The 24831-nt window shown below is 41.3% G+C and overlaps 1 protein-coding gene across 2 annotated transcripts in view; it reads left to right on the top strand.

Moving 5' to 3' along the window:
* Positions 1 to 24831, top strand: part of LOC148718558 (uncharacterized) — a 70522-nt gene that overhangs the window by 23955 nt on the left and 21736 nt on the right. For both annotated transcript variants that reach the window (XR_015993765.1, XM_088740364.1), the window contains exon 7: positions 6416 to 6436. Coding sequence is in view for 1 of the 2 variants with exons in the window: in XM_088740364.1 (XP_088596490.1) it covers positions 6416 to 6436 (21 nt within the window). In the remaining variant the exon portion in view is untranslated. The remainder of the gene's footprint in view (positions 1 to 6415; positions 6437 to 24831) is intronic.

Genomic DNA, 24831 nt, shown 5'->3' with positions numbered 1-24831 from the left:
AATATTGATCATTCAAAAAATAGGAGAGAAATGGCAGTTAACTTCTCAGAGATACACAAAGATAGGCTGTGATTACAGAACAGTGTTTCTTTCATTAGTTTCAAAGTTTTCTGTTGCTGGCTCAGAGTCTTATCTTTAACTGAGAAAATACATATGATCCGCATTTGTGGGGAGTAGCTAAATATCAGTAATTTTTTTTTATTATTTTTTTTTTTTATCGTTGGTAAAAAATTGTTTTTCTTAAGACTGCAATGCTTTATTTTACCCGTGAAGAAAAAAAAACCCTGTGTAGTTTTTGAATATATTTTTTCTTTCCCATAGCGAGTATGTAAAATATTTTATCATTTGCACTCTTAGGATTTAATATGTCATGCAAATTTCATGCATGTGCTCGAGCCTTTGTTCTGTTGAGCTGCTTGGCTTGTGATGATGTCTGGTGGGAGAGAAATCTCAACTGAATGCATGCGCCACCTACAATATTAATACACTGATTTCGACCTAGTGCCGCAAACTACTAAACTGTTCCATTTTAACTGATGTTTTGAAAGCCTTATCTTATCTAACGCTTGGAAAATATCTGGAACGTTTTGGCGATTTATTTCCCCAAAGGGAAAAATGTTAAAGTTGCACAGCAGAACTATTTTATCCTAAGACCTTGTACCCCAAGGGTTAGTCAACCTCCCATGTGCACTTAAAGCTAGCTACGCTTATTTGAATGCCCTGGTATTTTTAATCAGAGATTCTAACTGCTCGAAAACAATGAAAGCGCTGGTTTCACTTTCCCCAATCTCTCATTTCCCTGACGGCTGATCGTGTTTAAAAAGACTTTGAAAACCATGCAAGGCTTTTACCCAGTAGAGAATAAACCTGCTGTAAAACATTTCTATTTAACGTTCCGTAGTTAAATAGCTATTGACTCCAAAGATATCTGTTTGATTACCATGAAAAAGCGTTATAATTATTCACTTGTTCACTCGCGCGGCAACAAAGTCAAACAAAGTCCGTTGACCGATAGAGGGCCGATCGTAAAACCTTTTAAAAGTCGTTGATGGATCGACGGCCAATCGTGTTTGAAAAAAAAACTCGTAATCAATCCTTGGCCTACACCCAGAAGACGAGTGCAACAAGTGAATAATAAAAAACGCTTCTTCAGGCTTAGTTAAGCAAATATATTAGGAGTCAAGGCTATTTAACAACGCAAATGTTAAAATAAAAACATAGGGCTTCTTTGAAATGTTCAGCAATAATCCACTTCAAGAGATGTCCTGATTAATTTATGGCAAACCTTGATTTCTCTGAGAGATACAACAAAAGGGAAAACTGAGCTATTTCCATAATCCGTCTTCTTTGCAAACATAAGTAATCATAAGTAATCATAAGTAATCATTCAGGTTTTATCATGCAGGAATATATTCTCAGGAAAATCAGTAGGGGATTGAGATGATTTATATCTTACTCACAGTTTTCTCCAAACTTCCTTGAAATTTACGATCATTTACGAAGTCCTCTCTCTTGGTATAGCTTTCCAAACAGTCGGTCATCACTCCCGACAACAGCAACTACTCCAACTACGCGACCAGGTTCTTATATTTATTTAAAAAGCTTTTCCAGAACATACTAGAAGCTTACAACATAACTATGTTAGTTTGATCCTATTACATCATACAGTACTGTGCAAAAGTAACGCAAAGAATAAGTTACAACTCTTAAGTTACAACTATTATTCTCCGAAATTTCATTGTTGTTCGTGACCGAAATTTAACCCTTGCGTCAATGCATGTTTGGGGCTTGCGTTGTTGATAACCGCACCTTAACTGATATGATGTCAAGATGCAGCCCATTGTGAAAGGGATTCCAATGAAATTTCCTTTATTTATTGCTTGCAAATGGAGTACTCCTCTATCACCTGCAGGGTATGTTGCGCGACAGCCTCAGAAATATTAATTAATACAACTCCTAACAGAACGGTTATTTACGGGTCTAGATCGGTCTGTATGAAAAAAAAAAACTGTGTCCCTTGTCACGAGAATGGCATGAGGCTTAGCTGAATGAAGTAAGATACAATTTGAATTCAGCTGAAATACAGGTGGAGCGTATATTTACGGCTTACCTACTAATAATTTTAGTTACTTATAACAACTATTCCGTCTGTAACTCTATTATTATAGACTATTCAAAATTTCATGCGCTTAGTGACTTATGATAATGGAAGATATGATATGGGATAAGTGACTCAACCCACAAACCGCTCCCTTACTGTACCTGTTGTATGCATATCGTCGTTATGCATAACCTGTATTGTGTTATGAGTGTCTTTCCCATGTGTGATATGCAGTCAGGTATTTGAAATCTATTTATTTTCTCTACAAACGTTTTGTTATTTTAATTTTGGATTATTTAAACTTTGGTTTTTAAGTCCATTATACGTGAGATGACGCATTCAAGTGTTAGCGAATTAAAATACGCTCAGTGACTTGAATCCCTCAGATCCTTTTTAACTCGTGAATTACGCACATGCGCGAGTTGTAGATATGATGTGAAGATTAGCACTCGTCCGCTCACTTGATTGGCCGATTCCTGTAAACTTTTTTTCGATTTGAGGCTTTTGAGTGTATTTGATAGTTTTTGGCGAGTAATAAACAAACGAATGCGACCTTTGTTGATAAGAATAATGCTGGGGTTGAAAAACAAGCTAATGATAATCTTAAAAGAGTTCAATTTATACATTTTTCATCCGTGAATTAAAGTTTGACCAATCTCCGATTACACTTTTGTCTCTTGCAGCATATATTTCATTTATGGTGTCAATGCTTCTATTTTTGAGTGTATATCTGTAGGAAAATGATTATTGTGTCCGAAAAAGAAAAAACGAAGACAAAGAAAGAAAGTTAAGCTATTTAATCACTTTCAGCAGAGTATGGCGAGGGCCGCACAACAGAGCGAGGCTCCAAATTAAGTGCGCCCAATATCCCACCCATCCCACCACAGGGGAGGACATCCCTCACACAGTAATCCCGTGTGTGGGAAATTAACGTCTCCTACCCTAACCCTGCAGGAGACGGGACCTCCATTTATTCGTCCCTATCCGAGAAGACTAGAATATCTAACTATTTCTTGATGTTATAGAAAGGTAGCAAATTCTTCTCAATTATTTGAAGACCCTGAGTGTTGGTCCGGCCGGGGCTCAAACCCTCGACCTCCCGCATAACAGTCCAGCGCTCTATCCATTGAGCTAACCGGGAGGCGGTTATTATTAAGCGATAGGTTGCGTATGTGTGCAAATAGGTACGCGGGTCATATTTCAAAAGGACTATGCAAATTTGTCCCTGAGCGAAGAGATCTCAAGTTTTATGGAATCTGTCAGTAGGAAGCAAGACGAAAATGACCTAGTAATATTTCGAGACGACAGTTTTATTCAGTTCTTGATTTGCTGTTGTAGGCGAAAAACGTACGAATTTCTTACGTGTACAAAGCCCGCGCGGTAAAATTTATCATGCTTAGGTTGTTGTTCACTTGACTTGATGGCCAGAAAATTGCGCAGCGTTATGTCGAAAATTCTGAAAAACTACGAAGATCTTCTATCAAACTATACTTTTTGAACACATTGTTACTCGAACATGATATTCACCGGGCCATGGAATCGTCAAATTTTCGCTTGGCCCTGCTTAAAGTGCGAAAGTTCGGTTTCCAATTTACGTCCACAATTCGCAGTGCTTAAGAGAGAATCGTACTGTCGTAGACTCGAGAGCTTATTCTGTCACCTTTAAGAACTTGATATCCATTATTTTCCATGGAGAGTATTCTGTAGCATTGCTACTTTATATTCTGAGTTCCACAAGGTCTAACTCCATCGCAAAGGAACGAAAAATCTGACTAGAAAACTTTGAAGGTCGGCCGCGCGGACGCCATATTTTCAAATTTGATCATTTTGTATGAACGCACAGAATGATGCCCCTCTAGTACCCCCTAAAGCCATCAAAATATATGTGAAAACGACTGATTCTGATTGGTTTATTATTTCCAAACTATAGAGGAACTTTGAGGAGAAAATTCTGTTCAGTAGGGGAGGTAGGGGGAAAAGCGTTCCCGCGCGATCTAATCGCGCGGTTCGGGCGGCTACAGGTGGTTAGGCAAAACGAAAAATTTACTTTCGCGCTGCAGATTTGATCCAACCACTCCTTCGTAACAGGGAAAGTTACTATGATTGTGGCAGTAACACAAGGCCATCTACGGCGTGACTGACTAGACAGCATAGGCATAAAAAGAACGCAACCTTTTGATAATCTTATGCATATATGCTTATCCTGAGTGTCCCATCAGCGCATATTAGCTTTTATATGCTTATTCCTATGCTTATATCGCAAGTAAATGCCTAGCTGAACATTGCAACAATAGTTTTTCGATAAAAAAAACAGCACTCTTTTGAACTTTCTTTCCACAAACCTTTACGGTAAAATCTTGGAACAGTGATTACCTTACACTAACTCCTACTCAGACCATATTTTCTCTCTGAGGCCTAATTTAATTTCACATTAGACTCCTCAAAACGCTCATTTACCCGAGTCCAACACTTCTTAGAACGATTCATACCTTAGCGGTATGGAAATCAAACATCAATGTTTATTCACGACACGTAAATTGCATTGGCTTATCCAATTCACGAGACGCCACATAAGATGAATCTTTTGATGGACATGTAAGATCTCTCTACCTTACATCGAATCGTGTATTAAATGTGATTAGTTTATAGCAACTCCTCCATACTTGAAAGAGACTACTAGAGATTGCTTTCTTTTCGCCTTTTTTAACTCGCTCTTGCGCATGCGCAAGAGCGAGTTGTAGATATGATGTGATGAATGTCGCTCGCTCTCTCGCTCGGTTGGTCGATTCTTGTAAACTTTTTTCTATTCTAGGCTTTTGAATGCATTTGATAGTTTTTGGCGAGTGATAAACAAACGGAATGGCGACCTTTGTTGCTAAGAATAGTGTTGGGGTGAAACCATAAACATAACAAGGTAATGCGCAGGTGGGCACAACTGCAACATATATAAACATGAGCACAAGCGCTCAGTGGATGTTATGTTAAATAGGGACATGGTTGGCATCAGCAGTATAGTGCTTGCTGATTGCCGGAAAGTCTTTCGCTTATGTTTATCCTTACGGTCATGTCAACCAACATCTTAAGTAGACAGTGTAACCATAAAAAGAAGGCAAGGTTTTGATAATCTTATGCATATATGCTTATCCTTATGTCCGTGCGTTCCATCCAGCGCAAAAGCTTTTACATGCCTATCCCTATACTTACATCGCAAGTAATTACTGAGCTCAATATTGGAACAATAGTTTTGTGATAAAAGAAACAGCACCCTTTTGAACTTTCTTTCCACAAACCTTTGCAGTAAAATCTGGAACAGTAATTGTCTTACGCTAAATCCTAATCAGGCCATATTTTCTGTCTTTGAGGCCTAATTTAATTTCACATCATATTCCTCACAATGTTCATTTACCAGTCTAACGATTCATACCCTAGTATGGAAATCAAATACCCATTTCTATTGACGACAGAAATTACATTGGCTTATCCAATTCACGCGTTGGCTCACAGAGCCTTTGATTGCTTTTTGCTTTTTTCTATGACAACTTTATTGCAATTAGGTGTATATGTTTCCACTCCGGAATTCAGTTCTGTCGCTAACCAGTTTTACTCGCGACTAGAAGTTAAAGGACTTGCATAAATGTGTTTTTGTGATATCTCAAAATTTTTGATTATGAGCAACAGAACTTGATCCTTATTAAGGCAATCGTTTAGTTCTTAGTTAGGATATTTGAGACATTTGGCGGCTAAAATTGGCTTGCTTATTTGACGATTGACGGTAAAACTATTGCCTTTTTGACGGTTGAAGGTTGATATTGCGGCCATTTGATGGTTGACGGCTAACTCCTTTGGGATCCTCAATTAAGCTCTACAAATGTCTACAAAAGATACTGTCTCATTGTATGTCATATGAGCTCTACATTTTGTGTTCAGATTTTCATTTATCGTATTATGCGTTGGTTTTGTTGTTACAGCGAAGATAGCGTTGTTGCAGCGACAAATATTTTCTGCGATAGATATCCCATGTAATTAACCATATTAATAAATAAATAAAAATTATTAAAAAAATCAAATATGGTCTATTAACTTTTATTCCCGTAAATAAAAGAAACTTGGAGTTCGGAGATATTTTTTCAGCTAAGTTGGTGTTTCATTATAAAAACACTTCGCGGGAGCTAATGCTTAGAAAGAATGATACATTATACACCTAGTCAGCTTATCAGTAAGGGACTGAGATGATTTTGCAAACCTTATCCTTTTTTTTCCATTTTGTTTTTATTTCGTACTTGATAGTAATTCCTCTCTTTGTTTTTTTTTCAGAGCTTGAAAGGAGCGAAGCAGGTAACTATCTGCAGTAATAGATCATGGTCATCATAGAAATGTTTATTAACAGACAATCTTAACATGCTACTGAAGCGACTTCACAGAGTTACTTTGTATGTTTGAATGATTAAAGTAAATACACTCAGCGATACTGATTCAGGTTCGTGTTTTTTCATTTTATTTTTATAGCACATTCTATGACGTTAACTAATTAAACCATCTTTCTATACATGATCAACAACATCAGCACTAGTAACACGGTCAAATTAAAAGGGTCTCAATCGGAGGGGGGTTCACGTTGACGGTTTACAGTCAAAAATAAGCCCTTTAGACGGTTGACTGTTAAATTTTGGGTTATTTGATGGTTGACGGTTAATGTTTGGGAATGTCGTTTATAAAACGAGCTTAACACGCGAAATTTGGCTATAATTTTTCATAATGACGCGTTTGTAAAGAACTATTAATTCATATCACCTTTTATTGATAAATGACCAACGTTTTACGATACCGGAAGTGTTTGCACACATGAAGTCAGTTCTGTCGCTAACCAATTTTACTCGCGACTAGAAGTTAAAGAACTTACATAAACGTGTTTTTTGTAATATATCGAAATTTTTATTTATGAGCAACAGAACTTGACCCTTATTAAGGCAATCGTTTAGTTCTTAGGATATCATAGACGTTTGACGGCTAAAATTGGCTTGCTTATTTGACGGTTGACCGTAAGAATATTGCATTTTTGACGGTTGAAGGTTAATACTTTGAGCATTTGATGGTTGACGGCTAACTGAGCAACAGAGCTTGGCCCTTATTTAGGCAATCGTTTAGATCTTAGTTAGGATGTCTGAGACATTTGACGGCTAAAGTTCGCTTGCTTATTTGACGGTTGACAGTAAAAATATTGCATTTTTGACGGTTGAAGATTGATATTGTGGCCATTTGATGAATGACGGCTAACTCCACTGAGATCCTCAATTAAGGTCTGCAAATGTATACCAAAGTTACTGTTTCTTTGTATGTTATATGCATTTTGTCCTCGGATCTCCCTTGATCGTAAAATGTATTAGTAATTATTCATAATGGACATTAGTGTCAACTTTTATTCGCGTAAATAATACACACTTGGACGGGGAGGATATACTTAGTGTTTTTTTTTTTTTAACAACACCTAGTGGAGGCTTATGGTCAGAAAAAAACTATGCATTCTTCTGATTTAATACATTGACGTTAAAGGGAAAGTACGATCTAGAAAAAGTTTACTTATAGCAAAAGCTCCTTGCTTGCATTGTCCTAACTGGCTATTCATTTGAGCTAAAAGCATTTTAGTGCGAAGAAGTACTTTCCAAAAATCGGCATTTTCAAATTGAAATCCTTTTTTTCTTCTGAAATGAACAATGACATCCGTGGCACCAAATAGGATTAAAAGCCAGAGAATTGAAAGTCTATACCTGCATCCGAATTTGACCACCTTTTATCGATTTTTTCTTTTTTATGGAACTGCACCTAGAAAAAATAAAGAATAGTACCTGACGACCAAAGAACAATCTGTAGCTCTTACACAAACATAAACAGGCAATTAGAATCGGTTTTGTTTCTTTGGAAAATCTAGTCATTCGATTTTCTTTATAATTTGCATCCAACGAGCTTGTGACGATACTCACAAGTTAACACCATTTTGCTAAAAATTTAACAGAGAAATCTTTAATTATCCCTTGTCGAAGGTTCAGTCGATTTTCTACAATTTCCTTTGTTTAAAATCAATTTTTTTCACTACTTCAGTTTCTTATTTCCTAAAGTACTTTCGTGCCAAATTTCATGAAATTCTAATGAGTAGTTCTCAAGAAATAGGCATATTTCCGAGAAAGCAATTTTCCATTCAATCGCAATATTTTTACTTACTACGCATGCGCTACATTTAACTGGGTTCTTTCGGTAACGAAGAAAAAGCTGAGAATTGCTGGGTTCCGCTCTCTTGTTATCATATCTGATAGTTGACTTAATAGTTATTTTAATCTTGGAGTATTTCAACATAAATTTCAAAGTCCCGCTTACGTGAGTTTACCACGGATCAGTAGTTTCACAGTCAAAGGTTACTTACTTAAAATCATACACTAACCCCCTCTGTCTTTGCATGCATAACCTCCGTGAGGTTCATAAATGGTCACCAAGCCAGAATGGATAACTTGGCTATACAGACTCTGCTGACTTCTAATTCCTTTCCTTTAAACCTGGCCGGTCTGCATTTCTTCAAAAAACTTATAGGCGATATTAATCTCTCCTATTTAGGAGTGTTCTGACAAAGTCTTTCAAGTATCATTCTAAAGCCGAGATCGCACACATGAATTGGATATCAACAATTCAAATGCTTTTGTAAAATAGTGGTTTTTAATGGAAATGGGAGGGATGATTTTCTTGAATAGGGTAAAGCGTGTAGCTTTTAAGGGGTGTAAAAACGACCTACTTCACCCTTTGTATTTTAACGTATCTGGAATCTTGAATGACGCTAAAGTGATTCAGTGAACAACGATGTACTTACAGGATATCGTATTGGTTTATGCACGTTGTCTCACAGAAAAGGCAAGACAACTACTGGCTGACAGGCTGTAGGGTAATCTCTTTCTTGTTCATCTCGCGATTCTAACGTTCAAATGACTAACAAACTGCTAGAAGTGCTGATTATTTGTTTGTCTGCGTTCTGGTGCTATTGATGAGCACAAGTAAATATGCGCTATATTTAAAGTGGAAGCAATTTGGTGTTGCTATGCAAGAAAAAAAGGCAAAATGCTTCTTGTTGTACCCATTGAAAACGGGTGAGGTGAAAAGGCGTGGGATTAAAGATCTTATCGAGCTCCCTTCCTCTTTACATTCATAGTCTCCTTATAGTTTATACATACTCGTGAGGTTGAAATGTGTGAGATGACTCCGCAGATTCTACTTATCATCAACGTCCTTTGTACGCAAGGTTTGCTGAGGCTGATTTACGACGCTGTGGAACTCTGAAGAAAAAAGACATTAAACGTGGAGTTTACAATTCTTCGAAATTCTGTAGATTCTGCGAAATTCTGCAGATGAATAAATAATTTCTGCGTATGGAGTCGCTCAGTTTGGTTGACAGCGACGACGTTCGGGAACAAGGAGTGCCACAAGAGAGAATTACGGTCTGGAAAAGGTCGAAAGCTTGTCACCTCGGTGAGATGACAAAGATTTTTGGCCGTTTAGACGAAGTGCTCAAGGATTATCGTGTTACAAGTAACGGAGCTGAGTCGTCGTTTACAGGATCAATGGGCGCGGTGTTGTTTCGTGTACAATGAAATTATAAGCCATTTACCGGGGGAAAGTGAAAGATCGAATTAAATAGATCGCTTCAATGATCAGACGCGAGTGTTCGAAAGATACAGCTTTGTAATTGAGCAGTTCCTTGCCCGTGCAGAACTTCAGAGTGGAGTAACAGAAAGCAGCGTGCTCTCAGCTAAGGAGCCAGGTGTTTCCGAAAAGTGTGTTAGTCTTCCTGGAGATGCAAAAAGTTCTGTTTCGACTGTTGTCGAAAATCGAGACGTTCAGGTCGTAGTTCAAATCGTGGTGCAAGATCACGTGAGAATGCCGCGGTGGAAAGCGTTCTGGCCGAAGCGAAATTGACGCAATTAAAGAGAGAGAAAGTTGAAACAGCAGCTGTTACTGTTAGAAAATGAAATAGCTGACGCCGAGGACGAAGCCGATTTAGCTCGGATAAGGACACGTTTCTATGAACATTTGGATTCAGACAAGGGAAGCGAAGGGTCTAAAGGAGTGCTCATCATCGATGAAGCATCTACTAAGCCGGTTACGTTGGAGGAGGTAGTACAGTACTCTGATCCGCGAGTGATGGAGAAGCTTGAACCATTTATTCCTGAGTCCTGCCCGAAAGAGGCTTAGCCGTGTACCATCGTTCCAGCTCCGAGAATTCTTGAGGAAGTCCCAAGATCAACGTTGAATCCAAGGGCTCCTCCTTTCCCTCAGCCAAACAGTGAATGTGAAGCTACATCCAAGCTTATTAAAACTGACCGTGCTAGTGTTCTCGAGGGAGCTGTCGCTAACATGAATCTGATTGCTACGGGCGTGAGCTCCCCTGGAGGTGATGAAGTTTTCCGGAGATCCATGTGAGTTCTTGAAATTTACAACACGTTTCCATCTGATGGTGGAGTCTCAGAATCTGTCTGATGAACAACAGATGACCCGTTTGTTGCAGTTTCTCGAGGGAAAGGCAAAAAGGACGGTGGCAGGTTTCGAGGGCACGCCTGGTGGATTCAAGAAAGCTATGCGATTACTGGAGCCAAGATTTGGCCAGCCTCACATGATAACCAAAGCATGTGTTGACGCTTTAATTGAAGGACCAAACATTTCAAACAGTGACAAAGAAGGCCTGAGAGAGTTTGCAGATTGTAGCAGGACCTTGTACGAGACCCTAAAAGAAATAAACGCCCTGTCAGAAATGAACCTCTCTAACCTGGGGAAAATGTGCAGCAAACTGCCTACTGTCCAGCAGGCTAGATGGACAGATGAAGTGCAACGGATCCGCGAGTGAGGGATGTTGCCAAGCTTTAAAGACCTGGTGGAGTTCATAGAGAAACGCGCAGATCCTGTAAATGATCCAATCTTCGGACGAATTGGCTAAACGAGCAGAGCCGCTAATGTATCTGCCAAGAGAAATTCGAGAGTGCCCCCTCCCAGCAGAACTGACGGTAGAGTGACTACGCTAGCAACGCAGCTTTCTCTGCCTGGCCGGAATGGTCCACGAGGTACAGGCCATCCAGTTAAATTTATAAACTGTGGGGCATCCCACAAGTTGGCCGAATGCGATAAATTTAAGAACATGACTGGAAGACAGCGACAAATCTTTGTTCGAGGTAGAGGTCTTTGTTTCAACTGCCTGAGGAAGGGACATTTCCACTCTCAATGCTTTGCTAAATCGAAGTGCAACCTATGCCCACAGAAACATCACTTCCTCTTGCACAACGCTGCATTGGACTGTGTTGAAACCCCCCGCCAAAGCCAAGACTAAGGAAGTAACTGCCAACACGATGATAGGCGATGGTAGGGCATCCTCTTCTGGTCAAAACCCGGACCAGGTTAGAGTATCTGCGAACGTAATTACGGCAAATGGTTGTGAAAGTGAAACCCCGACAAGCATTACGGTACATTTTGCCAAGTTAGCCTCCTACAAGACGTGCAGTTCGACAGCATTCACCTCGCAGAAGATTGCTCTGCAAGTGGTCCCTGTAAGAGTGGAAGGAGAGAATGGGAACTTAGTGAGCACGTGGGCATTGCTTGACACGGGAAGCGAGGAGTCGTTTATCGCTAAATCTACCGCCGGCAAGCTGAGGTTGAGGGTGAAGAATTTCGAGTCCTTGGCAGTTTGTACCTTGACTGGGGAGTCAACAGTACGTGTGGGAAGAGTAGACCTGGCGGTTTTATCGATGGAAGGTCCAGAAGGCCATCGAATTGAGATTGAGGATGTCAAGGTTGTTGAACACCTCCATGTGAACATGTCTAGGCCGCAGGACTTAACGAAGTGGGAGCACTTAAATGATATACCGCCTCCAGAGATTGGTGGAGGAGAAGTCACGCTGCTAATTGGAGCAAACGTCCCTGAAGCTCACATACACGAGGAAGTTCGCGTTGGAGGAGTGGGAGAACCATATGCGGTTCGTACTCTATTTGGGTTGGCTATTATGGGTCCACTTAATGGCAACATTAGAAGCCAATTTAACAAAGCAAACGTAAACTTTCTGAGGTACGGCAACGAGACGTTAGACCAGCAAATGAGTCAGTTTCTTGGTTTGGAGAACATTGATTCGATCATCAGTAGTAGAAAAGGGATGTCAGTCCAGGATCGAGAAGCCTTAAGCAAGCTTAATAGTTCCGCTCGCCTAGTAGATGGCCACTACGAGGTTGGAATGCTGTGGAAGCACGAGAGTCCTTGGTTGCCAAATAACAGAATGACGGCTGTAGCTAGACTTCGTTCCCTGAGAAGACGGCTATGCGCAGATGAGCAGTTGTGCTGTAAGTACCGAAACTTTATGGATGACCTCTTGACAAAAGGATATGCAAGAAAGTTGACGAAAGACGAGGCTGCGGCTCGGAGCCCCAGGACGTGGTATCTACCACACCATGGTGTCTTCCACCCACACAAACCGGGAAAAATTCGTGTGGTATTTGATGCCGCGGCATTACATGATGGAGTTTCTCTTAACAATCAGCTGAATCGAGGACCAGATTTAACAAACAGTTTGCTTGGCGTGTTGCTGAGGTTCAGACAAGAGCGCATCGTACTTGCAGCAGACATACAATCTATGTTCCTTCAGGTGAAAGTACCTGCCGAGGATGCCGACGCCCTCTGGTTTTTATGGTGGGAAGACGCTGACTTTCGTACCCCCCAGAGGAGTACCAGATGGTCTCTCACATTTTTGGCGCGAAAGATTCTCCAAGCTGCGCAAACTACTGCCTCAAAAGAACCGCTGACGATAACAAGAAGATCTTTAGTGAAGAAGCTGTTAAGTCCGTCCAAGAGGATTTTTACGTTGACGATCAGTTGAAGGCCGTAGAAACACCCAGCAAAGCGATTTCACTGGCACACGAATTGATGGCCCTACTGGAGAAGGGCGGATTTCGTCTGACTAAGTGGACGAGCAATAGCCGAGAAGTGTTAGCGAGCATACCCGAAGATAAACAGGCGCGGCCGACTGTAAACCTGGACTTGGACGAGCTGCCTATTGAGCGGGCGCTGGGCGTTTTGTGGAACGTCGAGAAAGATGTCTTCCAATTTGAGGTCTTCAAATCCGACAAACAGGCCACTAAACGAGGGATCCTGTCAGCTATTAGCTCCCTTTACGATCCTATGGGTTTTGTCTGTCCAGCTGTGTTGGAAGCAAAGAAAATTATGCAGCGACCGTGGAAATTACAGTTAGCATGGGATGATCCTATCCCAGAGAGTGAGCTTGCTCACTGGGAGTTATGGAAGTGTGAGCTATCCACTTTGACGCAAGTACAGATTCCGAGATGCCATCTCCAGCGACACGGAGAGTTCAAAGAAATTTCTCTTCACCCGTTCTCAGATGCGTCAGATAAGGGATATGGCATGTGCTCCTATCTGCGATTTGTCTATGAAGATGGTTCTATTTAGTGCTCCTTCCTGATTGGCAAGTCAAAGGCGATGTCGGTGAGGCCGATTTCAATACCAAGACTAGAGCTGCAGGCTGCGACGCTTTCTGCGAGGATTTATCAAGTTTGTCGAGAGGAGTTAACTTACAGGATTGACAGAGTGGTGTTCTGGACCGACTCTCAAACTACCTTGCAGTACATCAAAAATGAAAGCAAACGTTTTCACACCTACGTAGCCAACAGAATTGCTGAGATTCGTGAGATAACCAGTCCAGACCAATGGAGACACTGCCCAGGAAAATTGAATTCAGCAGACGACGCTTCCTGTGGTTTGAAGCCCCGGAAATTGATTGATCAGTATCGTTGGTGGAAGGGACCAGAGTATCTGTGGGAATCAGAAGAGAACTGGCCTGAAGCCGAGATTGGCGAAGTCTTACAAAACGATCCAGAAGTTTGGAATGAAGTGCAAGTTCATTCAATCAAGACTGAAAATCCTGACCCTGGACTCGACCCAGAAGCTCCATGAATGAGCGACCAGCCTGTTTACAAGATAATGACTTACTATAGCTCGTGGTTGAAGTTGCAATGTTGCGTCGCTTGGCTAGTGCGCTTTAGCCATTGGCTAAGGAACCGGAAAACTTCTTCGAGTGTACAAGCATTAACCACAGAGGAGCTACAAGAAGCAACCCAGCTAATCATGAGGTTAGTCCAGGCTCAAAGTTTCGCTGAAGAACTGAGAGATCTCAAGGCCAATAAGAAAGTAAAGAGCTCCAGCAGGCTTGTGAAGTCCAGCCGGCTGGAGATCCAGCTGAAGTCCAGGCTGGAGGTCCGGCTGAAGTCCAGCTCCAGCAGGCTTGTGAACTCCAGCCGGCTGGAGGAAGCAGTTGTACTGTCTTACAACGAAAAGCACCCAATCATACTCCCAAAGAAACACAACGTTAGTCAGCTGATTGCTCGCTGCTGTCACGAACGTCTGGCCCAGGCTGGTAAGGAGCAGACCATGGCGCAGACGAGGAAAATGTTCTGGATACTCGGAGGCAGAGGATTGGCCGAGATCATCATTAGAAATTGCTTCAAGTGTCGCCGGTTGAATGAGAGACCAATGAAGCAGATCATGACCCCCTTGCCTAAAGAGAGATTAGAACCGTACAAACCACCCTTCACGTCGATTTCTTCGGGCCACTAATGGTTAAATGGGGCCGCGGTTCAGCAAAACGCTGGGGATGCTTGTTTACTTGTTTAACAACCCGAGCCGTTTTCTTGGAGCTAGTGCCGTCATTGGAGACTGACTATTTCATTATGGCCTTGCGACAGTTTGTCAGCCGAAGGGGACCCCCCGAGGAAATCAGATCGGACAGAGGGACCAACTTTGTTGGGGGGAACGTGAATTGCAAGATGGAATCAAAGGCTGGAACAACATTAAGATCTACCAAGAATTCCAGCAGAAAGGAGTCAAGTGGACTTTCCACCCTCCTACAGTGGCGCACATGTCCGGAGTCTGGGAAAGGCTGGTGCCGAGTGCGAAGAGGCATTTGAAGGCTATCGTAGGAGATAGATTGCTAAGTGAATTCGCGCTGCCAACTTTGTTCACCGAAGTAGAATTCATCATGAACAATCGCCCGATTGTAGCAGCCTCAGACGACCCTGCCGATTTGGAAGCATTGAACCCCAACCACTTCTTGCTGCAAAGGAAGGTGACCGGATTGCCTCCAGGGGTTTTTGTCAAGGAAGACCAATTGGGAAAGAAGCAGTGGAGAAAGGTCCAATACCTAACCGACATCTTTTGGAAAAGATGGATCAGCGAATATTTGCCGACCTTGACTGAAAGAGAAAAGTGGCTCAAGGATCAACGAAATGTTAGAGCTGGAGATCTGGTGCTCATCATGGAAGAGAATGTTCCCCGTAACAAGTGGAATTTGGGTCGTGGGACTGAGGTCTTTGTAGGACGAGATTCAAGAGTGCGATCCGCCAAGGTGAAGACTTCTAGTACGGAGCTACACCGCCCCGTTGTTAAATTGTGTTCATTGGATGGCTAGGACAGACACTTCTCCTGGTTTGCAAACGTGTCAACTGGCCTTGACGTTTGCGGGGCCGCTGTCGAGTCTTATTTGTGTTTGCCCACTAAAATATTTTAAGAACGTAGCACGTGAATTCCAGCAATGCGAGTTCCAGCAAGTTCACGTGCACGTGACCTTTTTCGTTTCTTTTTTTATGAATAAGTACTTTGGAACTCTAGTTTTCGAAAAGTTGGTATCTAAGTTAGTTTGTAAAGTTCGCGAAGGGTTTTTGCAAAAGATTCAGAGAATTTCGAAGCGACGTGGAGCGATATAGGTAGAGAGGCTGATTTACGATGCTGTGGAACTCTGAAGAAAAAAGAAATTAAACGTGGAGTTTACACATGTGACTGAAACTGTTTTTGCTTGAGTCTACTTTCACAGTGTCTAGCGGCTCAAGGAACAATATGATGCTGCTCCCAGGCCCCCTTTTGTACCTTTTCTAAACGGCAAGTAATAAGAAAAGTGAATCGTAAGTGAGCCCCCTCTCCCCATCAACCCTTCACTCTTTCCTATCTGTGACATGCGCAGAGTAATCTGAAATAGTTTAACTTTTAAAAGAAGTTGCATCCGATACACTCTATACAATCTCTATGGAATTTTTTAAACTTAAAAGTATTTCTTTACGAATATTTTACGTGAGTAATGCCTTCTTGTTGTTTATTTTTTTCAATTAAAGTACTAATCGTGCATTTAGTGGGAAAGGAATAACTCATGATTCAGCGGCAAGGAAGACAACAATTTTTTTTCGAAGTATTCAGACCCCGTAGGGATTATAAAAGCAAACGTAGACGCGACAAGTAATAAGCACAAATCCTAGTGCAGTCAAAATCCCGGACGTGCGTTTACATTTTGCTGACTGAAAGCGCATCTTAGATAAAACTGATTTCGATTAAATGCTGCAAACAACTGAGCTGTTCCATTTAACTGATCTATCAAAGGCCTGATTTTAAACCTACAGTTGCAAATCTCTTGAGCGCTTTGGCGCTTAATTGTTTTCATTGTGAAACACAGGAAAGTTTATGTTCGCCATTGCTAACGGTTGTGCCACTATGGCATAATGTGCCAACCGCCCATGCAGACGGATCCAGCCAAGAGGTTTAATTTCAGATTATATTTCGGATTTAATCTTTGATTCTAGATCCCTTTCAGACCGCGTTCTTTAGTGCTCAGCAGAAAGTAATCTTTGAGTAGTGGAAACTATTCCGAGCGTATTAATTAGCGCTTTGCTTTCACGTTTTATTCATTCGTTTTTGCCACAATTGTTGTTGTGTCTCCCTTCAGAGATAAATTAATGTTTTAATGGCCATACAAGAGCTTTTGACCTTTCATCGAGTCGTGTATTTAATGTGTTGAGTTGAAAGCAACTCCAATTACTTGAGAGAGACAACAAGAGCAAAAATCTGTTATCTTCTTTTTCTCCCTTTATTCGCTCTTGTAAGTTTCATATTGATCATTCACAAAATAGGAGAGGAATGGCAGTTAACTTCTCAGAGATACACAAAGATAGGCTGTGATTACAAAACAGTGTTTCTTTCATTAGTTTCAAAGTTTTCTGTTGCTTGCTTAGAGTCTTACCTTTAACTGAAAAATACATATGATCCGCATTTGTGGGGAGTAGCTATATATCAGTAATTTTTTTTTTATTGTAGGTAATAAATTGTTTTCCTTAAGACTGCAATGGTTTATTTTACCCGTGAAGAAAAAAAAAAACCTGTGTAGTTTTTGAAGATATTTTTTCTTTCCCGCAGCGAGTATATGAAGTATTTTAGCTTTTGCACTCTTAGGATTTAATATGTCATGCAAATTTCATGTATGTGCTCGAGCCTTTGTTCTGTTGAGCTGCTTGGCTTGTGATAATGTCTGGTAAGAGAGAAATCTCAACTGAATGCATGCTCCACCTACATTATTAATACACTGATTTCGACCTAGTGCCGCAAACTACTAAACTGTTCCATTTTAACTGATGTTTTGAAAGCCCTATCTTATCTAACGCTTGGAAAATATCTGGAACGTCTTGGCGATTTATTTCCCCAATAGCAAAAATGTTAAAGTTGCACAGCAGAACTATTATATGCTAAGACCTTGTACCCCAAGGGTGAGTCTACCTCCCATGTGCACTTAAAGGTAGCTACGCTTATTTGAATGCCCTGGTATATTTAATCAGAGATTCTAACTACTCGAAAACAATGAAAGCGCTGGTTTCACCTTCCCCAATCTCTCATTTGCCTGACGGCTGATCGTGTTTAAAAAGACTTTGAAAACCATGCAAGGCTTTTACCCAGTAGAGTATAAACCTGCTGTAAAACATTTCTATTTAACGTTTCGTAGTTAAATAGCTATTGACTCCCAAGATATCTGTTTGATTACCATGAAAAAGCGTTATGATTATTCACTAGTTCACTCGCGCGGCAACAAAGTCAAACAAAGTCCGTTGACCAATGGAGGGCCGATCGTAAAACCTTTTAAAAGTCGTTGATCGATCGACGGCCGATCGTGTTTGAAAAAAGAACTCGAAATCAATCCATGGCCTACACCCAGAAGACGAATGCAACAAGTGAATAATAAAAAACGCTTTTTCAGGATTAATCAAGCAAATATATTGGGAGTCAAGGCTATTTAACAACGCAAATGTTAAAATAAAAACATAGGGCTTCTTTGAAATGTTCAGCGATAATCCACTTCAAGAGATGTCATAATTAATTTATGGCAAACCTTCATTTCTTTGAAAGATACAACAAAAGGGAAAACTGAACTATTTCCATAATCCTTCTTCTTTGCAAACATAAGCAATCATTCAGGTTTTATCATGCAGGAGTATATTCTCAGCAAAATCAGTAGGGGATTGAGAAGTTTTATATCTTACTTACAGTCTTCTCCAAACTTCCTTGAAATTTGTTATCTTTTACGCAGTCCTCTCTCTTGGTAAAGCTTTCCAAACAGTCGGTCGTCACTCCCGACAACAGCAACTACTCCAACTACGCGACCAGGTTCTTATATTTATTTTCAAAGCTTTTCCAGAACATACCAGAAGCTTACAACATAACTATTTTAGTTTGATCGTATTACATCACACTGTACTGTGCAAAAGTAATGCAAAGAATAAGTTACAACTATTAAGTTACAACTATTATTGTCCACAATTTCATTGTTGTTCTTGACCGAAATATAACCCTTGCGTCTATGCATGTTTGGGGCTTGCGTTGTTGATAACCGCACCTTAACTGATATGATGTCAAGATGTAGCCCATCGTGAAAGGTATTCCAGCGAAATTTCCTTGTTTTATTGCTTGCAAATAGAGTACTCCTCTATCACCTGGAGGGTATGTTGCGCGACAGCATCAGAATATTAATTAATACAACTCCTAACAAAACGGTTATTTACAGGTTTAGATCGGTCTGTATGAAAAAAAAAAACTCTGTCCCTTCTCACGGGAATGGCATGAGGCTTAGCTGAATGAAGTAAGATAAAATTCGAATTCAGCTGAAATACAGGGGGAGCGTATATTTACGGCTTACTTACTAATCATTTTAGTTACTTCTAACAACTATTCCGTCTGTAACTCTATTAAAATAGACTATTCAAAATTTCATGCGCTTAGTGACTTATGATAATGGAAGATATGACATGGGATAAGTGACTCAACCCACAAACCGCTCCCTTACTGTACCTATTGTATGCATATCGTCCTTATGCATAACCTATATTGTGTTATGAGTGTCTTTGCTATGTGTGATATGAACCATTCGCACGTCCGCACTAGTGCGAACGCTTCTTTTTTTGTCTGACTATATCTCCTTTCTACGCTGTTAAGGCTCCTGCTGGCGTAACAGACGGCTCTGCCCACAGCGTTCTTCTCCTGGACCAGCACTGCACCTAGCCCACCGGACTTGCGTCAGTTATTACTCGAGTATGTCAAAATATGCCAAAACAGGCGCCTTGGCTAACTGCTGTTTCAGTTCCTGAAATGACGCTTCTTGCTCGCTGTCCCATACAAAGGGTACTCCCTGCCTAGAGATCGCTCGTAGAGGTTCTGCAATGGTGGCAAAGTTGGGAATAGAAGGTGCACTGAAGCTGACCATCCCCAGGAAGCTGCTAACCTCTGTTGGTGTGGTTGGGCGGCTTGATTCAAGTACAGCACGGAATTTCTCTTCAGTTGGACCGATACCGTACTTTGACACTAGAAGTTCCATGAAAACTACTTTGTCCATCCTGAATAGCCCTTATCTCATTTGTGTCTGCAATGCAAAGGGTCCGGGGAGTTACAGTTTCAGGACGAGGCTATCGGGTCAACGTTTCTCGAGAAACACCAGAAATACTCCATGTCTGACCATATAACTCTGGAATCTGCGTATTTTTCTGCTGAGGAAAAGGTTAAAATTCTTAGTCCTGGCATCACGAAGGGAAGATTGAAAGAATGGTTGTCACTTCGGAAAGGAACAGCAAAATTTTGTCGCGTTTGTTCATGACTACGGTTGTTTTTCCTTTGTCGGCCTTTTTAAGGTTTAACTCAGAGTCAGGTTTCAAGGCCCTCAGTTCCTTGCGTTCAGCCGGAAGCAAATTATATTTTCGCTTTGTAATTTCTATTTCTGAAAGGTCACTTTTTAACCTCTTCTAAATAGCTTTCAAGGGCTACTGATTTTTGTATTGGTGGTATCCATGTAGATTTGACGTGGCAGGGATGGGTATTTTTGTCCTCCCCTCGGAATATGTAAATCAGACGCATTCTCCTTGCGAACTGATCAAAGTCACACAATAGTTGTTGTCTGATCTGTTTTTGTTTTGTAGCGGGTGTTGAAATGAATTTGAGCCCTTTTGCCAGTAAATTAATCTGGTCGTTTGTAACTTCTTTATTTGAGAGGTTTTTTATGTGCGTTTTGTTCGCCTCTAGTTTGATAGTTTAATTTCTTTAGAAAGACCGCGGTTTCGATCCTAATCTTGTGGATCTCGTCAGTTGCCGATTCACTGAGTAGAAGGTTGCACCCGTACACAATACAATGTCTAACCGTGACGAGAACACGCTGTATCCTTAAGAAAATGGATAAAAATGCCTCCAAACGTAGCCGTTTGTTTCGATTTTACTTGAAAGTTTTACCTGTGTGACCCGAGAGCCTCGTTTTGAAACTTCAAAGTCCGCTGAGGTCTCGCACAGTGGGCGTAAATGGGATAAGGGCTATTAACACTTCTGAGGGTTGAGGGTGAGATTGTTCTCTAATCGCTGCAATACTTTTTTAAGGTGCCTGTCATGCTCCTCATTATTCTTGCCATGCACTATCAAGTCATCGGCAATGTTCTGAATCCCACCGATATCAGAGACCACTTGTCTCATTATCTGCTGATACTTCTCAGGTGCTGAGTTTACTCCGAAACTCAGACTCTCGTATCTGAATAACCCATCATGTGTGGCAAATGTGGTTATATCTCTTGAGTCCTCATCTAGTTCAGTCTGGTGGAATCCCAGACAAAGATTCAATTTTGAAAACACAGCACTGCCATTGAGATTTTCCAACACCTTGTCCACCGTCGGGATGGGTATCCTTTCACGAATGATAGCTGCATTTGCCTTCCTCATATCTACGCACAACCGGATATCCGCTGATGCCTTTGGCGCAATCACCACAGGACTAACCCATGACGTCGGCCCATTTACTCGCTCCACTATATCCTTAGCAATGAGGTCTTCAACTTTCGCAGTTACTTTCTCTCGCCGTGCAAATGGGACACGCCTTGGTTTCTGAGCTACTGGTGTCACCTTTGAGTCGACGTGTAGTTTCAGTTTGTACTCTTTCAGCCCGCCGACGCCAACAAACACTGTTGGATACTTAGGCTAAAGAACTGGGACTAGGTTCTCGCAACGACATTGCACTCCACAAACTCACTGCTGACGCTCGAACTAATACGAAGCAGACCCAGAGCTTGTGAGGTTTCGTAGCCCAGCAGACACCTTTCACTCTTAGTGACTACCAAATGCGAACCTCTCCTCTTATCACCTATCCAGATCTCAACTTTAACGTGGCCAATCACTTCCAACTCCCTCCCGCCATACGCATACAACCGCTTGTGGCAATCCTCCATCTTCGCGTTAAGGCCTTGGGCCTTAAATTCTTCATATTCTTCCTTTCCTATGAGGTTACTTACTGACCCTGAATCAATTAGTACTCTAGTGGTAATACCATTAATATTCACTTCCAGCACAGGTTCTTTGAGACGGGTTGCATTGCAGGTTTCTCCTTGATTCTCTGTAACTGCAACAGTTTCCCTCGCTGTCAGATGCGTTCTGATCGCCCACGAAGTTAGCATTTTAAGACTGGCGTCTATCAGAATCCCTCCTTCGCTGATCCGCTTTACCTCCAGTTGCATAATTACCACTCTGTGCCTTTCAACACAAAGCAAAATGACCATACCTCCCACATTTTGCACATTTCCTTCCTTTTGCTGGACAACTCCTATCAATGGGCAGATGCCCCTCTCTTCCACAATTGTAGCACTTTCTGGGTTTATCATCTCTTTTTCCTTGTCTCATCTTGATTGCATTGACGCTGTCTCCTTCATTACCACTGGGTTCACAGTCATGTTTGTTGGTTGTCTCCCAGCCACTTCCCAAGCACGAGCTTTATCTAAGGCTTCTTCCAGTGTAATATTCCCGTGTTCCACCAATTTCTTCTTCAGCTCAAAATCCGTTAACTTCTCAAGCAGCTGATCCCTTAAGTTGTCGTTCAAACTCGTTCCGAAATTGCAATGCCTAGCTTGTTTTTTTAGGCGTACCAAAAACTGGTCAGCGGTCCCCCCCTCCTGCAGTGACAGCTGGCAAAAACATGGCGCTCGTAAGGAATATTCTCCTCGACGCGAAAGTAGAAATCCAGCTTGCGAATAGCGACCTTATAAGCGTTATCACCCTCCGCTGGGATAGGACCAGGATCTTGAAAGTCTTCGAATATGTCTTGCACCTCCATACCGGCGAAATGCAAAAGTTGAGACGTCTTCTTACGAGCATTGTCCATGCCCTTTCCTTCGGCATAATATTCAAACGCGCACTTCCTTTTACGCCACCTGTCCGCGACTTGCGGAGCTAGTTCGGATAAATCCAACGGTGGTAAGTGCTTCTCACTCATATTTGGACCATCCTCGTCGCCAATGTAATATTTCTAGAAGCCACTAAGGTCAACAACTCGAACAACACACCATCACCCTTCGAACTCCTGCTGTTTTTCACATACACGCACACTCTCTCGGTCACCTGACCGCTGTGTATAGTCCCGCATGTCCACAGGACACCACACAAACAATTGCCGTTGCTAAAATACTCATTTTATCACTATAGATATAAAGATTATTTAGGAGCGTTCGATTCCTTAAATTACGTACATATACATATTGAATGCACATCCTCTATCCCTACGTACGTGGAGTTAATTTTTGTGATAGGCGCTAAGGAAATATAAAATCGATGAGGTGACTCTGTTGACTATGTACTCTAGAAACTCGCTGATTGTTTGTTATTTTATTTTCGGACCGGTCAAACTTTAGTTTTAAAGTCCAGCTTACGTGAATTTACCACGGATCAGTCAGTCTCACATTCAAATGATACCTAAAATACACTGAGTTGCTGAGTGACTTAAGTCCCTTAGGATTTCTGAAGAGGGAGAGGTGAAGTGGTCGAAGTCACTCACCCAGACCCCTCTGTCGTTGTGTACATAGCTTCCCTGAGGTTCATAGATGCTCACTGAGCCAAAATGGACAACTTTGCTCCGCAGACTCGGCTGACTATTAATTCGTTTCCTTTACACCTGGCCAGTCTGCATCCTTTCGATGAGTTTATAAGCGATAAGGTAAATTTCAAAGTGAGTGCACGAATTTGAAGAAGCAAGTAACATTGCGTGGCAATTAAGACAGGTCCAATATATCCTGCGATCAAGAGAAATTTTTCCTGTAAGAAGTGGTCACTTGAACTAGGTTCATCTTTAACGTACGCAGATCCGTCAGAAGCGTTATCTTCTTGTTAATGTTTCCAGGTATTTCGAGCGTGCGGCACTATATATTTTTCAAGCTGTAGTCTTAACTTTGTGCCACAGATTTTTTTGTGTCTTCCTTCAAAGGTAATTTGACCTTTTTATGGCCATATAAAGTCTCTCAACCTTACATCGAATCGCGCTTTCGATATGGTTAGTTTATAGCAACTCCTCGTTACTGAAGAGAGAGAATAAGAGGAAAATCTTTTACCTTCCCGAGATGGAATCAACGCAAAGATAATAGGCTGTCACAGGAGCCATTATTTGGAGCGTTCGACTCCCATGGTGAGCCTATGTTAAGGCATTTTCACTGAACGCTTTATTTTTTAGACTATCTTTTCGCGGGAAGTAGGCTACTCCAGCTCACATAGTCGCGAGTCAAGTTATAAATTAACTACGCGCTTCTCGTGATTGGTCGAAGGGCTTCCGTGGGGAATCCATTTCGCACTCTTGGGATTTCATTTATCACACAAATTTCATTTGCTCGAGCCTTTGTCGTGTTGCTGCTCAAGGAAAAGCATGGTGTTATTTCCTGGTTTTACTGTACTTTGTACCTCTTGTGAACGGCAAAGATTAATTAGAGTGGGTTTCAAGTGACCCACGTCTACCCCTCCCCCCCGCCCTCTTTTATGCGCAGGTTTCTTACTTTGATGTGTGTTCAGGAATTTGAAATAGGTGAAGCGACTATGTTGAGTCGATCTTTAATACATGTCTTTGTATGCATGTTCGGAATGTTGCACATGATGTTTTGGTGATAGAAATTTAGCCAGGTTTTTTTTTTCTCTTGTGCACGCTAGGTTTCCGTAAAATCAGTAGATTAGTGAGATGATTTATCATTATTTAACCTCGCTATCAAATGTTATATTTGAAGTTTTGTTTTTCGAAAGAATGCCGATGAAAGCTATCGGCTATTATATCGACCCATTTTTATGCGTTAAATCAGGCTGTGCTTAGCCATTACATTTTGCATCGATGTAGTTAGCTTAGTCCCTCCAAAAATGTGACCAAAATTGATCTAAACTTTTCATCGTTCAGTTGACACTCGATTATTATCGGTACGGTACCTCAAAAGGTAAACGGTCGTCTCGCCAACGTGTCAGTTCGTCAACGTCAGTTCGCCAACATATGAGGTCGATTCGCCAACGTCTAATGTCAGTTCGCAAACGTCCAAAATAATTATAATTACAAATGACCATGGGATTAAAATTTTAG

Source organism: Stylophora pistillata, chromosome 12, assembly GCF_964205215.1.
Source record: "Stylophora pistillata chromosome 12, jaStyPist1.2, whole genome shotgun sequence".
NCBI classification, from domain to species: Eukaryota; Metazoa; Cnidaria; class Anthozoa; order Scleractinia; family Pocilloporidae; genus Stylophora; species Stylophora pistillata.
Note: the sequence above shows the minus strand (reverse complement) of the source record. Positions and strands in the feature narration are given on the sequence as shown.